The sequence below is a fragment of the Coregonus clupeaformis genome, chromosome 16 (genome assembly GCF_020615455.1).
Source record: "Coregonus clupeaformis isolate EN_2021a chromosome 16, ASM2061545v1, whole genome shotgun sequence".
NCBI lineage: Eukaryota > Metazoa > Chordata > Actinopteri > Salmoniformes > Salmonidae > Coregonus > Coregonus clupeaformis.
The window spans coordinates 53101424-53118746 of record NC_059207.1 but is presented as its reverse complement, the minus strand read 5'-3'; the positions used below and the strand labels follow the sequence as shown (position 1 = coordinate 53118746).

General features: G+C 42.9%; 1 protein-coding gene across 3 annotated transcripts in view; it reads left to right on the top strand.

Annotated features, from left to right (window-relative positions):
* Positions 1 to 626: 626 nt before the first annotated feature.
* slc39a14 (solute carrier family 39 member 14) overlaps positions 627 to 17323 on the top strand; it is a 36104-nt gene continuing 19407 nt past the window's right edge. For 2 of the 3 annotated variants that reach the window (XM_041901558.2, XM_041901557.2), the window contains exons 1-4: positions 627 to 678; positions 8411 to 8500; positions 8816 to 9137; positions 12875 to 13052. In XM_041901558.2, coding sequence (XP_041757492.1) covers positions 8850 to 9137; positions 12875 to 13052 — 466 coding nt within the window. In that variant the 5' untranslated portion in view covers positions 627 to 678; positions 8411 to 8500; positions 8816 to 8849. Of the gene's footprint in view, positions 679 to 5500; positions 5718 to 8410; positions 8501 to 8815; positions 9138 to 12874; positions 13053 to 17323 lie in introns of those variants that run through there. The other variant, XM_045225788.1, reaches the window with a different exon arrangement.

The following is a 17323-nucleotide window of genomic DNA, read 5'->3' as shown; positions in this document are numbered from 1 at the left end:
CAAAGGAATGTGTAGCATTGAGGAAAGTAGTGGTATGTGCTAATTGTAGGGGTGCCCATGGGGCTTGGGATCAGAAATGTCCCGTGCGAGAGAGGCAGGTTGAGGTTTCCAGGGTAAGAGTAGTGAAGAAGTTGTCATATGCTGAGGCAGTGAAGAAAGTAGAGGAAGATGGGGCAAGGGGGAGGAGTGGTGATAGTAGTAGATATGTACCAGTACAGAGGGATAGGCCAACAAGTGATATATGTTTCAGTAATATTGGATTTTTAGCATTTATAGCAATGGTTATTAATTGTACTGCAGGGATGGAACGTAAGTCGAAGAAAATTGAGGTTGTGGTGGCAGCTGCAGAGGTATTTGGGTGTGGAAGACTTGACATCAGAAGAGATACAGGGAGTGTTAAGTGGTGATGTCCCAGGTTGAGGGCATGAGGTAGGAATGAATATATTTAAATAGTGGAGTAGGGTAGTGTTAATTATGAATAATATTTTTGAATTTGTGAGTGTAGTGTTAGATGGTAGGGTATTTCTTTATTTTATTTTTCAAGCAAAATATAAGGGAGTTGTACTCCAGTCTAGTAGGTGGCGGTAATGCATCAAATTGGATGCCAACCGCCGTTAAACCTCATCGAAGAAGAAGTAATGTAGTTCAAGACACGCTGGTACCAGTATGTAACGTTAGGTGAGCATTCATGGTTTTAGCTAGCTTGCTTGGTGACGAACATACAATTTAGCTCTGTTATCAATATTAGATAGTCTCTATGAATTGGCTAAATGTTAACATTTGCGTGGCATAAATCTAATATTTCCTATTGTAAAAAGGGCTAACGGAGCAGTAGCTAGCTATCACACACCGGGTCTCGAGTTAGCTCTCTCTTGCTGCATCAACCTTAGCTACTCATCACTGTCAAAACAGCTAGGAATATATTTATCTAACTAGCTAGCAAACTCGGGTTAGCCTTGCTAGCTAGGTTAGCAAAACTAGCTAGCATCTTGGTGTGCGTGTGACGAGGATGCTAGCTACCCGTATGTTACTTTGATCTGACAGCTGCGCTGGCTACTAGTAGTGTTTGATCAAGGCCGCGAGAGAGAAGGCAGCATACTTCTATCTAGGTAACAAGCTAGGTAAATTAAGTAAATTGATAATCTCGGCATCCAGAACCAGCTAATGAGCTACTCAATTGCAGCTATCTGTCGTTCATCAATCTATTGTTACAATGTGACGAATTCCTATGCATGGAAATACATACCTATAAAGGTAACGTTACAATGTACAGGTAACTGCCAAAATAAAGGCAACACTTGAGTAAATGAGAGATACAAAGTATATTGAAAACAGGTTTTTCCACACAGGTGTGGTTCCTGAGTTAATTAAGCAATTGAAACGTTCCATAGGGTCATGTATGTGGTCCTCTGTAGCTCAGCTGGTAGAGCACGGCGCTTGTAACGCCAAGGTAGTGGGTTCGATCTCCGGGACCACCCATACACAAAAATGTATGCACGCATGACTAAGTCGCTTTGGATAAAAGCGTCTGCTAAATGGCATATTATTATTATATTATGTATAAAAATGCCCAATTGCCCATTATTTTATCTATGATGGCTAGAGGAAGAGCTGTCAGTGGCTGTGTTCGAGAGCATCAAAACGACTGCAGGTGACTGCTGACTGATCTACAAATCACCTGTCATCACAAATAACGACTCATTATTATTTGTAGAACAGTCAGTCACAATTTATTTATCATACATTGCGGGTTTGATCCTCTCAAACACGGCCAGTGACTTTAAAAGAGGGGTCTCATGCCAGGGGGTTTAAAGGGTGTGTGTCTTTCATCAATTGAACACTTATGGGAAAGTCTGGAACAGCGCCTGAGACTGCGTTTTCCACCAAATCAACAAAACACCAAATTCTAGAATTTCTCGTGGAAGAATGGTGTCGCATCCCTCCTTCCAGACACTTGTAGAATCTATGCCAAGGCGCATTGAAGCTGTTCTGGCTACACGTTGTGGCCAAAAGCTCTATTAAGACACTATGTATTTCTTTCCTTTATTTTGGTAGTTACCTGTAGCTACCAAATGGAGCAAACAAGCTTATCTCAGAAGCTGTTATTGTTGGGACCCAGAATCCAACCAAATTTGTTTCACTAATGTGGGAAGTTTTTAAATGTCATTGATTCATGCATGAATTAATATGTCATCCCATATATTATTATAATCAATAAAATAAATGTTTTATTGTGACTGGATGCATTGCACGTAGCTATAACTCTTATCTTTTGACTAATGCAGATTTTTTGTGCTCATGATGAGGTTATGTTCTGCCACTTGTCAGCACTCAGCATTCACTCATGCGGTGTGTGTGCAGTGGTGGAAAAAGTAATACATTGTCATACTTGAGTAAAAGTAAAGATACCTTAATAGAAAAACTCTAAAAGTATTTGTTTTTAAATATACTTAAGTATCAAAAGTAAATGGAATTGCTAAAATGCCCTTAAGTATCAAAAGTCAAAGTATAAACCATTTCAAATTCCTTATATTAAGCAAACCAGACAGCACAATTTTATTTATTTATTGGCGGATAGCCAGGGGCACACTCCGACACTCAGACATAATTTACAAACTAAGAATTTGTGTTTAGTGAGTCCGCCAGATCAGAGGCAGTAGGGATGACCAGTGGTGCTCTCTTGATAAGTGTGTGAATTGGACCATTTTCCTATCAAAATGTAACGAGTACCTTTGGGTGTCAGGGAAAATGTATGGAGTAAATTGGCAAAAATATAAATAGTAAAGCACAGATATTTTTACTTAAGTACTTTTCACCACTGTGTGTGTGTTTCGCAAGTCTGTTTCCTGAGTCTCCCTGATATAGTAAATGCTCTGTTGATTGATAACATCACCTGAGACTCACTCTTTAGTGACTCTTTATTCTCTTTAGTGAACTCTATAATTAAGTTCCCACAGAATGTTAGGGCTGTTTTCTTACACTATGGTTTGTGTTGTGCCCCCCTACACTATAAGATAGGCTGTGATAAGATAGTCTTGTCAGTCAGAGCATCTTGAAGACTCAAAGTACAACCCTGTTTCTGAGTTGTAGGCTTCAGCTTTGTCTACATTTCTTCTCACAAGAAAGATCTTCTGTAAGGGCAAGTTACTTTTGATTCTCAACCTGTACAGAGTTTGGTGTTTATTTGGCTATATTGAATTTGGGGGCATTGTGATTTGTCGGATACTGAATGTTACAAAGGTCTGTAAAGTAGGCTGATAACTCTTGTTAAGTGGGCTGCTGGTGACTGTATAATTCCTGCTGTGTCTAGCCTAGTATTTCTTGAGGATAGTGCTGCTTTCAGCGGATTTCGAGGAAATGTTATGCAGACGACATTTTCCATCATCACTTTTCTTTTTTACAGTCATCAAATTGCTTTGCTTAACTTTCCCCAAGTATTATGGAGGGGATCGTGTGCCAGGCAGCAACTCGTTACAGTAGCTGAATAAGGGTTCTCTATGCTATGCTGACTTCAGTTCATACTTGAGACGTGTCCAGTCAAAAGAGTACCACCATCATAAGGATTCACTTTCTCTCATAACCTATGTGATTTATGCAATGATGTGTGTATGGATTTATAGCACAACTTATTGCTGGGCAGAGATGATCATCATGCACCTTGCATGCATAAACGCCAAGCTCATTTAAAGGGCAATTCCACCACTTCTCTCTGACAGGGTAGGATTAAAAGTAAGAAAACCTTTTCAAAACCAGCAACAAGTGTCTAGCCAGAGGAAGGGTATGTTCTTGCTCCCAACACAACACTGCAGATCTCAGTATTTGAAAGTCACTGTTTTTAACTTTATATTTTTCTGCAAAAACGTTGAAACGTGCCGTTTTCACATACAGTGGGGCAAAAAGTATTTAGTCAGCCACCAATTGTGCAAGTTCTCCCACTTAAAAAGATGAGAGAGGCCTGTAATTTTCATCATAGGTACACGTCAACTATGACAGACAAATTGAGGAAAAAAATCCAGAAAATCCCATTGTAGGATTTTTTTAATGAATTTATTTGCAGATTATGGTGGAAAATAAGTATTTGGTCACCTACAAAAAAGCAAGATTTCTGGCTCTCACAGACCTGTAACTTCTTTTTTAAGAGGCTCCTCTGTCCTCCACTCGTTACCTGTATTAATGGCACCTGTTTGAACTTGTTATCAGTATAAAAGACACCTGTCCACAACCTCAAACAGTCACACTCCAAACTTCACAATGGCCAAGACCAAAGAGCTGTCAAAGGACACCAAAAACAAAATTGTAGACCTGCACCAGGCTGGGAAGACTGAAACTGCAACAGGTAAGCAGCTTGGTTTGAAGAAATCAACTGTGGGAGCAATTATTAGGAAATGGAAGACATACAAGACCACTGATAATCTCCCTCGATCTGGGGCTCCATGCAAGATCTCACCCCGTGGGGTCAAAATGATCACAAGAACGGTGAGCAAAAATCCCAGAACCACACGGGGGGGACCTAGTGAATGACCTGCTGAGAGCTGGGACCAAAGTAACAAAGCCAACCATCAGTAACACACTACGCCGCCAGGGACTCCAAATCCTGCAGTGCGAGACGTGTCCCCCTGCTTAAGCCAGTACATGTCCAGGCCCGTCTGAAGTGCATTTGGATGATCCAGAAGAGGATTGGGAGAATGCTCATATGGTCAGATGAAACCAAAATATAACTTTTTGGTAAAAACTCAACTCGTCATGTTTGGAGGACAAAGAATGCTGAGTTGCATCCAAAGAACACCATACCTACTGTGAAGCATGGGGTTGGAAACATCATGCTTTGGGGCTGTTTTTCTGCAAAGGGACCAGGACGACTGATCCGTGTAAAGGAAAGAATGAATGGGGCCATGTATCGTGAGATTTTGAGTGAAACCCTCCTTCCATCAGCAAGGGCATTGAAGATGAAACGTGGCTGGGTCTTTCAGCATGACAATGATCCCAAACACACCGCCCGGGCAACGAAGGAGTGGCTTCGTAAGAAGCATTTCAAGGTCCTGGAGTGGCCTAGCCAGTCTCCAGATCTCAACCCCATAGAAAATATTTGGAGGGAGTTGAAAGTCTTTGTTGCCCAGCGACAGCCCCAAAACATCACTGCTCTAGAGGAGATCTGCATGGAGGAATGGGCCAAAATACCAGCAACAGTGTGTGAAAACCTTGTGAAGACTTACAGAAAACGTTTGACCTGTGTCATTGCCAACAAAGGGTATATAACAAAGTATTGAGAAACTTTTGTTATTGACCAAATACTTATTTTCCACCATCATATGCCAATAAATTCATAAAAAATCCTACAATGTGATTTTCTGGATTTTTTTTCTAATTTTGTCTGTCATAGTTGACGTGTACCTATGATGAAAATTACAGGCCTCTCTCATCTTATTAAGTGGGAGAACTTGCACAATTGGTGGCTGACTAAATACTTTTTTTCCCCACTGTATGTAGTCACGGGTATTATGCTGGAGATAATGAAAATGAGGTTGAAAAGTGGAGTTTACCTTTTTAAGTAACTAACTGTAACCCCATCTCACTTCCTTCCATTGTATCCCCCCCCCAGATGTCCTCTCTGTGTTGTGATAGCCTACATTCCATTGGATAACATTTAGTAGGCTTGGGGCAGCGTGGTGTGTTGTGGCGTCACAGACAGTGATAAAAGAGAACACCAGTCCTTTGAGGTTATTATATTATTACTGCACTTTCCCTGGCCTGAGATTCCTGCTGATTTCTGTTACACTTTCCCTGGCCTGAGATTCCTGCTGATTTCTGTTACACTTTCCCTGGCCTGAGATTCCTGCTGATTTCTCTTATACTTTCCCTGGCCTGAGATTCCTGCTGATTTCTGTTACACTTTCCCTGGCCTGAGATTCCTGCTGATTTCTCTTATACTTTCCCTGGCCTGAGATTCCTGCTGATTTCTGTTACACTTTCCCTGGCCTGAGATTCCTGCTGATTTCTCTTATACTTTCCCTGGCCTGAGATTCCTGCTGATTTCTGTTACACTTTCCCTGGCCTGAGATTCCTGCTGATTTCTGTTACACTTTCCCTGGCCTGAGATTCCTGCTGATTTCTGTTACACTTTCCCTGGCCTGAGATTCCTGCGGATTTCTGTTACACTTTCCCTGGCCTGAGATTCCTGCTGATTTCTGTTACACTTTCCCTGAGTTCTAGGAGTTCTCTTAAGTTTCATGTTGCCTCTGCAAATAAACGTAGCTAAGCTTGGTCCCATATATGTTTGTGCTGTGTCAGGGTAGATAAAGGTAATGAGGAGGAGGAAAATTTAAGAGGGTTTTATTAAGGATACAGGTATTTTCTGTTGGTGAAGGTAGGACTCAAGGTATTTGGCTCTCTGGACTGGTGTGAATGTGAACTGATAATGTTTCTGATTGCACTGCTGATAGCACTGTGACAGATCAGGGCCAGTATCCACCAAATAATCTTAGTAGGAGTGCTGATCTAGGATCTGACCATACAGTGAGGGGAAAAAAGTATTTGATCCCCTGTTGATTTTGTACGTTTGCCCACTGACAAAGAAATGATCAGTCTATAATTTTAATGGTAGGTTTATTTGAACAGTGAGAGACAGAATAACAACAAAGAAATCCAGAAACGCATGTCAAAAATGTTATAAATTGATTTGCATTTTAATGAGGGAAATAAGTATTTGACCCCTCTGCAAAACATGACTTAGTACTTGGTGGCAAAACCCTTGTTGGCAATCACAGAGGTCAGATGTTTCTTGTAGTTGGCCACCAGGTTTGCACACATCTCAGGAGGGATTTTGTCCCACTCCTCTTTGCAGATCTTCTCCAAGTCATTAAGGTTTCGAGGCTGACGTTTGGCAACTCGAACCACAGATTTTCTATGGGATGAAGGTCTGGAGACTGGCTAGGCCACTCCAGGACCTTAATGTGCTTCTTCTTGAGCCACTCCTTTGTTGCCTTGGCCGTGTGTTTTGGGTCATTGTCATGCTGGAATACCCATCCACGACCCATTTCAATGCCCTAGCTGAGGGAAGGAGGTTCTCACCCAAGATTTGACAGTGTTCTTGGGGTCATAGGCAGAATTCCTCCTCCTCCAAACACGGCGAGTTGAGTTGATGCCGAAGAGCTCCATTTTGGTCTCATCTGACCACAACACTTTCACACAGTTCTCCTCTGAATCATTCAGATGTTCATTTTCAAACTTCAGACGGCCCTGTATATGTGCTTTCTTGAGCAGGGTGACCTTGCGGGCGCTGCAGGATTTCAGTCCTTCACGGCGTAGTGTGTTACCAATTGTTTTCTTGGTGACTATGGTCCCAGCTGCCTTGAGATCATTGACAAGATCCTCCCGTGTAGTTCTGGGCTGAATCCTCACCGTTCTCATGATCATTGCAACTCCACGAGGTGAGATCTTGCATGGAGCCCCAGGCCGAGGGAGACTGACAGTTCTTTTGTGTTTCTTCCATTTGCGAATAATCGCACCAACTGTTGTCACCTTCTCACCAAGCTGCTTGGCGATGGTCTTGTAGCCCATTCCAGCCTTGTGTAGGTCTACAATCTTGTCCCTGACATCCTTGGAGAGCTCTTTGGTCTTGGCCATGGTGGAGAGTTTTGAATCTGATTGATTGATTGCTTCTGTGGACAGGTGTCTTTTATACAGTTAACAAGCTGAGATTAGGAGCACTGCCTTTAAGAGCGTGCTCCTAATCTCAGCTCGTTACCTGTATAAAAGACACCTGGGAGCCAGAAATCTTTCTGATTGAGAGGGGGTCAAATACTTATTTCCCTCATTAAAATGCAAATCAATTTATAACATTTTTGACATGCGTTTTTCTGGATTTTTTGTTGTTATTCTGTCTCACTGTTCAAATAAACCTACCATTAAAATTATAGACTGATACTTTCTTTGTCAGTGGGCAAACGTACAAAATCAGCAGGGGATCAGATACTTTTATCCCTCCCTGTATATTCTTATTCATTATAATCTAAAAGGCAAAACTGATCCTAGATAAGTACTCCTCCTCTGAGACGCTTTGTGGATATGGGCCCAGGTTGTGAGGTGGGAACAGTGAAACGGGTCCTTTCAGGGTGTGTGTTTGTGTTTTTCGGTAACCTCATCCCTAGGCTTATTACAGCCACATATAAGGTTGAACAAAGAGAGAGCTTGGAGTTTTGCTTCTCCGTACTGTGTAATGTATTCCCTTTGAATCTGGTGACTATTTATTTTTACCCTGTTAAATTTGTAATTGAAGTCACTTGCATTATTTATATATCTCTCTCTCTCTCTCTATATATATGTACACATAAGTTGTGTTTTGGCTGTAGACTCCGGCTGCTACTCTGCTGTAGTATGTTTAGACTTAATCCTATATTTTTCTCTTCCACAGACTGTGTCTTCTGTTTTCTCTAAGAGCTGGACTCTGTACTGAGGGCTCTACACAGGAGCTCAAAGACACACCACGCCGAGGTTGGAAGAGGTGAGTCCTTCATACTTCATAGTGCAAGGCAATGAATAGAAACGTCAATGCAATGAATGGTTTTCCCTGCCCTCTGTGTTCATTGAACCAAGTGTAAGACAATGAAACTTTGTGTGTGGCTGGCTGGCTGCACAAAAAGGTTTGGGAACTACTGAATGTGTTAGCCTACTTACCCACCTCAGTGACCTCTCCTCTCCCCAGCCAGAGCCCACTGTGTGTGTTGGCCTACTAACCAACCCGCCTTGCTCTCCCTGTTCCTTAGCCAGAGCTACAGTAGCTACCAACCCACCTCAGTCACATCTCTCCTCTCCCTAGACATCACCCAGCCAGTGGAGTCATCATCATCCTCATGACCCAGAGACCCGGCCATGGCTGTTCTGTCTGTGTGGCCCAGCTGACAGTCCTCCTCACCCTGGCCCTGCTGCTGTGTCCCCTGGGGAGGGCGCTAGGCAAGCCCCAGGCTTCTCCGGCCCAGGTGCTGCAGGGCCTGCTGGAGCGCTATGGGGACAACGCCACCATCTCTGTCCCCCAGCTCCGCTCCCTGCTGTCCCGACTTGGTGCACCTGGTCAGGGGGACAACAGCACCGCAGCAGAGGGGACGGCTCCACCTGCTCCGCCTAAAGTCAACCTGTCCAAAGTAAGTAGGCATTGGCATTTGTTAACCTTTTTAAGTGAATTATCTTAAAATATCTAAAAAAGACCCTAATTTACATAATCTGAGGTGTTTGTCCTACCCCCATTGGTTGAGACGGCGTACTCTTGAATACAGGGTGGGTGTCATTTCAATCATAGAAATATAATTCATAGAATGGACCTATCCCTTTAGACTTCTGCAATTTAGCTGGTACACCGTTTACATTCTTACTTCCAATTACTACCACAAAGATGGCTGCCTGACAGTATCATTTAAAACAACTGATATTCCCATTCAAGTCAACATTCTCTGATGTGTGGACCTCCAACCATCTGTGGTTGAAAGTTGACATTATAATTTTATCATCCAAAACATGACACCCACCCTGTATTCAAGAGCATGTGGCGTCTCAACTGATGGTGGGCACAACACAAAAACCTCAGATGATGTCAAATGGGGTCTAAGCTACAACCTATGCGAGAGAGAAAAAATCGGCCTTTACACGTTTTTAGATAATTGACATTTTAATTTTAAACAGTTTTATTCTAGAAATTATAAAATAATTTCACAACTCTGTTCGTAAGCTTTTAAATGATCTCAAACTCAACCGTTGATCTTTTCCATTGATGTATCATGGTATGATGGGGTATGCAAAATGGGTCAACTTTGAGCACCTCTATTTCCTGAATGTTTTGTCATTCAGGTCCAAATTGTCACTTTCTGACCGCTTCTACCGTGGGCGAATAGGTATGGAAGGTTTCGTTCAAATCAAAAGGGGTGCGGTCAAAAAGTGATTGAAATATCATACTATACAGCAGAGTGTCTTGCCATTAGTGTTAAAACAAAGATTTTTCGCCCCCTCACGCCCCTATGGAAAACTCTTTCTCAAAGCTAAGGATCCGGATCACGTTCTGCGCATGTTATCTTACACGCACTACGTAGCTACTGCTCACACTCCACCTCCCTTTACTTTTCTCTCTTTACTCACCCTCTTCTGAACCATGATGATGTAGCCTATCTCTTCCTCATGTCTCTGAACAGCTGAAATAAAATAAAAACTGTGGCGATTTGAACGAACATTCCCAAAAATATTTATTGAAGGCTATACAACCTTCTGTCTGTTGTAACGGATACAGTTCCCTATGTATTGCATTGGACCAAAAACAATCAGTGTTTTGTGTGATGTAGGCTAATCTTTATAGGTGCTGCCATTATCGTAGCCACGAGCCAGAGTTCCTGAAAAATAATGTAACTCGCCACTTGAGTTTTGCATTGGGGCAACAAAAAAAATCTGCGTTTTAACCACTCGATGATCATGCAAGTACCGCACGAGTAGGGCATCCTTCATTCAAACCCTCTCACTTTTGGTCACCTAAATAGCTAGGATACTTGGCATTTTTCTCAAGCTTAAAGGGATACTTTGGGATTTTGGCAAAGAAGCCCTTTATCTACTTCCCCAGAGTCAGATGAACTCATGAGCTAGGTTTCCATCCAATTGGTGACAGATTTTAATGCAAATATTCTCAAATCTGCATAAAGAAAATATATGCATTTTCCCACCAGTGGTGTGTTTCCACCAAACTGACTTGTTGTGGATCGAAATCAGTGCCTGATGACCTAGTGCATACTTATGTTTTTCATGTATGAAATACAAATCTAAAGTTCAATGTGTTTCCTTCGCATTTTCAACTCTACCAATAGTTTTATCACAACTGTTGCGTTAAATAGCAAATGTGCCTACTCTGGTCTTGGCACGTGCGCTCTAGCCAACAGCTGGCAGATACAGTGCGGGTAAGCTAGTCTACATGATGAGATTATTATGGATAAGAGCGAGAATATTTTTATTTGTCAAACGGCAGTCAAGCATCGATCATCATGTCACCAGAATAAGACCCTTGATATTTATTGGAAAGGAGCATCAAGCTCATCACCGTGCACTTTCACCACTCTATGAAGTTTATCATCATTTATTTCATCTGTAGCCTAATAAACTGCATGGTTTCCCGAGTCGTAGTGGGAGGACCGCACACCATATCATCGCTTTAATCCAAGTTTACTTCTATGTGATGGTTATTATATCAATATTTGCGCATAAAGGTGTATCAACCGCCATTTCTCGCATGAATACATTTTTGAAGTCGGCGCAAAGTTCAGTTGCGTCTTCATGTTGTAGAGGATAAACAAAGATAGGAAATGCTATTGTGTGTGTGTGTGTGTGTGTGTGTGTGTCCTGTGCTCCGTTCCTCATGCCACTGAGTTAAGGGAATGACTGTTTACCTTTGGTCCAGAGTTTGTGTGCTCAGGCATGGAACCTTACATGGACCGGCTCCATCGTGGATAACTTGATCTGTTTAGTTTTCCTTGAAGGGAAAACATAATGTTCCTTATCAGATAGAAAATGACTGGTGTCTGCTGGGGCTGGTTGAGGATTCTTTTTCTGCTGTGTGTGTGTTTGTGTGTGTGTGTGTGCAGACCTGGGTTCAAATACTATTTCAAATATCTAAATTACTTTCACATGCATTTAAAGTAAGTCAGCCTATTTGGATATATTTTATTTGAAGAGACAAGGGGGGGGGTGTGGGGAGTTGGATCAGTCCAACCAGTTTGCCTCCACACACAGCACAGAGAAACAAGATGATGATGGCGAACAGATTCCCCCTGGATAACACTCCTTCTCAGTGATGGACTAGACAACCAATTGTAGCACTGGCTTTCTTTATGATTTTGTCAAGCTTGTTTAAGTCCTCTTTGGCTAAATTCCTTGTGCAACACACAATGGCATTTTGTCACAGACATTAAAAGATCTAAGCATCTTAAAAAGTACAGTCTGGATTTGAATTCTTTGAATTTTCCTTCCAGATCAGTTGGTTGTCCACTATTACACCCAAGACATTTGAATGTACAGTATTTGGAAATACACTTGGAAAGTATTTGAAAATACTCAAATACACTGACTCAATTACATTTCCATGCATTTAACCCGGGTATTTGAAATACCGGTAAGTATTTGAATACAGTTTGGGAGACTCTTTTGTTATTTTTTATTTTTATTTACAAATAACCATTCAAATACTTAAATATTAGTACTTGCTTTGGGCTGTGTATTTGAAAAATACTCAAACACACAGAAAAAGTATTTTAAATACCAGATACTCAAATACACGTGTATTTGAACCCAGGTCTGGTGTGTATGTGCGAATGTGTGTGTGTGTCACTGAGGGAGTTCTATTAACCTGAGCCATGGTGCACCAGTCTATGGCCCGTGACGTGAATGGGCAAAAGTGGCTTAAAAATCCTTTAATCTACACTGATTTAAGTGGATTTAACAGGTGACATCAATAAGGGATCAATACTTTCACCTGGATTCACCTGGTCAGTCTGTCATGGAAAGACCAGGTGTTCCTAATGGTTTGTACACTCAGTGTATAATAAAATGTTCTAACAAGTTTTCATTGGAAAGGCAGATAAAGCATTTTTATCAAAAGGAATCACTTTTGCATGTGAAAACACAAAAGCCTACTCATTATTCCAAGTGCTTCATCTAGCCTAGGCTACGTCACTTTTATTTTGAGCAGAAGTCACTTTTGTTTTGAGCAGAACGGGACACCTGGCTCACGCTCGGGGGGGAGGCAGCCCTGTTTCAAAACTAATGCAATCACTTTTCACCCAATGCAAACTCCGTGCCAGGTGATCAAATCCCCTCAGTGACTGACTGACTGACTGTATGTTTCCCTCCACAGTGCTTACCTGCAGACACTCTGGCGGTGTACAGTATAAGCGAGCAGTCTCATCTGGATGGGCGTGGCTTACAGGAGCTCTGCCCCACCATGCTGCAGCAATTGGACGCCGGCGCCTGTGGGGAGGAGAAAGGGGAGGAGCTTATCATAGACCTGCCTTCCAAACCCACTGCTGCTGAAGGTGAGCCTCTAAACTTATACTCAGTATTCATAATACATTTTCTATATCAATAAAAAAATCAATCAAAATTATTTTACTTTTTACATCAGCACCAGCCACAAAGTGCGTATATAGAAACCCAGCCTAAAACCCCAAAGAGCAAGAAATGCACATGTAGATGCACCCTGGCTAGGAAAAACTCCCTAGAAAGGCAGGAACCTAGGAAGAAACCTAGAGAGGAACCAGGCTCTTGAGGGGTGGCCAGTCCTCTTCTGGCTGTGCCAGGTGAAGATTATAAGAGTACATGGCCATTAAGGCCAGATCATTATTATTTAAGATACTCTTTGAAGAGGTAGGGTTTCAGAAGTTTTCGGAAGATGGGCAGGGACTCTGGCTCCACCATTGGGAGCTTGGACTGGGCTGAGTGGGAGATGTCCTCCCGTAGCAGCCCTCTTCTCCACGTCACCTGGTAGGAGCGGCCTGTCAGGTAGGATGCAGTCCAAGAGTATGCAGAGCCTGAGACGTCCAGCCCTGAGAGGGTGGAGAGGAGGATCTGATTGTTCACGGTGTCGAAGGCAGATAGATCTAGGAGGATGAGAACAGAGGATAGAGATTAAGCTTTGGCAGTGCGTAGAGCCTCCATAACACAGAAGAGCAGTCTCTGTTGAGTGACCAGTCTTGAAGCCTGACTGGTTAGGGTCAAGAAGATCGTTATGAGAGAGTTGGTCAAAGACAGCACGCTCAAGTGTTTTGGAAATAATTTGATACCGGTCTGTGGTTTTTGACGTCAGAGGAGTCGAGTGTTGGTTTCTTGAGGGGAGGGACTCGGGCCATTTTGAAGTCAGAGGGGATGAAGCAAGTGGTCAGGGATGAGTTGATGAGGGAAGTGAGGAATGGGGAAAGGTCTCCAGAGATGGTCTGGAGGAGGGGATGAGAGTCACTGACTCAAAGCCACAAGAGGGTAGAACATATTTCAAACATTGCTTGTTAGGGGGAGGTAGTTGCAGAAAGCGGGCAAGTTGTCGGGCAGCTGGACATCACTAGTCGCAGAGAGAGGGGAGAAAGAGGTCAAGGCATAGGGTAGTTATGTGTGAGTGGGACCAGTGGACTCAATAGGCTGACTGAATGAGGAGCGGATATTGTCAACCTTCTTTTCAAAGTGGTTGACAAAGTCGTCCGCTGAGGGAAGGGGTGGAAAGGAGTTTCCTAGGGTTAGATGCAGAAGCTTGAAACTTAGAGTGATATAAAATGGCTTTAGCAGCAGATACAGAGGAAGGTAGAGAGGAGGGAGTGGAAGGATAAGTCCTCCAGAAGTTTAGTTTTCCTCATTTTCGCTCAGATGCCCGCAGCCCTGTTCTGTAAGTTTGCAATGAGTCACTCAGCCACGGAGGGGATGGCTGAGCCAGCTGGGAGGAAAGGGGACGGTGCGAGTCATAGGATGCGGAAAGGGAGTAGAGTAGGGATGAAGAGGCAGAATCAGGAGAGCGAAGGATTTAGCAGAAGGGAGAGGGAGGTGCTAGGATAGTAGTGGGAGAGAGAGAGCGAAGATTGCAACTGTGCATGACCATCTGGGTAGGGGCTGAGTGGCTAGGGTTGGAGGAAAGGGAGACAGAAAAGGAAACAAAGTAGTGATCAAAGACCTGGAGGGGGGTTGCAGTGAGATTAGTAGGCGGAAAGCCTCTAGTAAATTTGAGGTAAAGCGTATTGCCTTCCGTGGGAGGGGACTGGGAAAGGATGAGGTCAAAAGAGGCAAGGAGGGGAAAGAGAGTTGGAAAGAAAGTCACAGAATGGAACAACTGTTGAACATCTGAGCGTGTGTGTGTGTGTGTGAGGGACTGACTGAGTGTGCGTGTGGGGGGGTGTAGGTCAGTCTAGGGGTGGAAGGGGAGAGCGGGGTAGATGTGTTTGTGGGGAGAGTACGTGTATGCATCCCCCATCTGTTGCTATGGGGTAATGATGTTAAGGATAGGATGAATCACAATAATTGCTTGCCAAAATAATAATTGCTTGCCAAAAATTTAGATTTTGTACTGCTAGTCCTGGTTATAGGTAGCAATCCTTCGTAGGAAGCGCCTACATTATTACGTATATTATTAGTAAATTGTAGAAATAAATTAAGATATGCACGTTTTTTTTTTTTATGTGTACAGTGCCTTCGGAAAGTATTCAGACCCCTTGACTTCCACATTTTGTTACGTTACAGAAAAAAGTATTCAGACCCTTTGCTATGAGACTCGAAATTGAGCTCAGGTGCATCCTGTTTCCATCGATCATCCTTGAGATGTTTCTACAATGTGATTGGAGTCTACCTGTGGTAAATTCAATTGATTGGACATGATTTGGAAAGTCACACACCTGTCTATATAAGGTCCCACAGTTGACATGGCATGTCAGAGCAAAAACCAAGCCATGAGGTTGAAGGAATTGTCCGTAGAGCTCTGAGACAGGATTGTGTCGAGGCACAGGTCTTGGGAAGGGTACCAAAACATTTCTGCAGCATTGAAGGTCCCCAAGAACACAGTGGCCTCCATCATTCTTAAATGGAAGAAGTTTGGAACCATCAAGACTCTTCCTAGAGCTGGCCGCCAGGCCAAACTGAGCAATCAGGGGAGAAGGTCCTTGGTCAGGGAGGTGACCAAGAACCAGACGGTCACTCTGACAGAGCTTTACAGTTCCTCTGTGGAGATGGGAGAACCTTCCAGGAGGACAACCGTCTCTGCAGGACTCCACCAATCAGGCCTTTATGGTAGAGTGGCCAGACAGAAGCCATTCCTCAGTAAAAGGCACGACAGCCCGCTTGGAGTTTGCCAGAAGGCACCCAAAGACTCTGACCATGGGAAACAAGATTCTCTGGTCTGATGAAACTAAGATTGAACTCTTTGGCATGAATGCCAAGTGTCACATCTGGAGGAAACCTGGCACCATCCCTACGGTGACGCACAGTGGTGGCAGCATCATGCTGTGGGGATGTTTTTCAGTGGCAGGGACTGGGAGACTCGTCAGGATTGAGGGAAAGATGAACGGAGCAAAGTACAGAGAGATCCTTGATGAAAACCTGCTCCAGCGCTCTCAGGACCTCAGACTGGGGCGAAGGTTCACCTTCCAACAGGACAACGACATTAAGCACACTGCCAAGACAACGCAGGAGTGGCTTCGGGACAAGTGTCTGAATGTCCTTGAGTGGCCCAGCCAGAGCCCGGACTTAAACCTGATCGAACATCTCTGGAGAGACCTGAAAATAGCTGTGCAGCAACGCTCCCCATCCAACCTGACAGAGCTTGAGAGGATCTGCTTAGAAGAATGGGAGAAAATCCCCAAATACAGGTGTGCCAAGCTTGTAGCGTCATACCCATGAAGACTCAAGGCTGTAATCGCTGCCAAAGGTGCTTCAACAAAGTACTGAGTAAAGGGTCTGAATACTTATGTAAATGTAATATTTCAATTTTTTAGCAATAATTTATAAAAACCTGTTTTTGTTTTGTCATTATGGGCTATTGTGTGTAGATTGATGAGGGGGAAAAAAACAATTTAACCAATTTTAGAATAAGGCTGTAACGTAACAAAATGTGGAAAAAGTCAAGGGTTGTGAATACTTTCCGAAGGCATTGTATATATTTTGTTAAATAACTATAAATAAATAAAACCGAGGCGGCTTTGGAAATGCGCCTTTTGTTAATCTGCTTCTGTTCTGTAGGTGGCACTATGTGCTCTTTTCAAAGGATGGTCCCAATCTCTCAAAGGATCCAGATTAACAGGTGTTGTCTACCAGTCACTGGGACGACAACCCAACTTGGGATGGGGGGAGGTTTTAGCGGGTGGAATATTGGAGTACAATTGAAGGTCGCAGTGCAAATATCATGGTACAGCTATATATACACTCAATCATCATGGTATTTTTTTGATGGTATGTTTACAAACATATTATAATAAATATAATTGAAACTTGTATCTCATTATGGTAAGCGGTAAAATAAGTATAGCGAGTTATAATTGTAATGGCTTAGCAGATAATAAGAAAAGACTCAGTATTTACCTGGCTAAAAGAGAAGGAATATAATATCTACTGTTTACAGGAAACTCATTTAACAACTTCAGAAGTTTTGTGGAAAAAGGACTGGGGGGGGGGTAATAGGGGTGATGATATTAATTAACAGTAATTTGGATCCAAATGTGTAAACTGTCCAAACAGGTCCGCAAGGAAGATGTATCCTTTTAAATATGTTATTGGACCATAAACAGATTTGTCTAATTTAATCTATATACTGTATTCAAAAGTATGTGGACACCCCTTC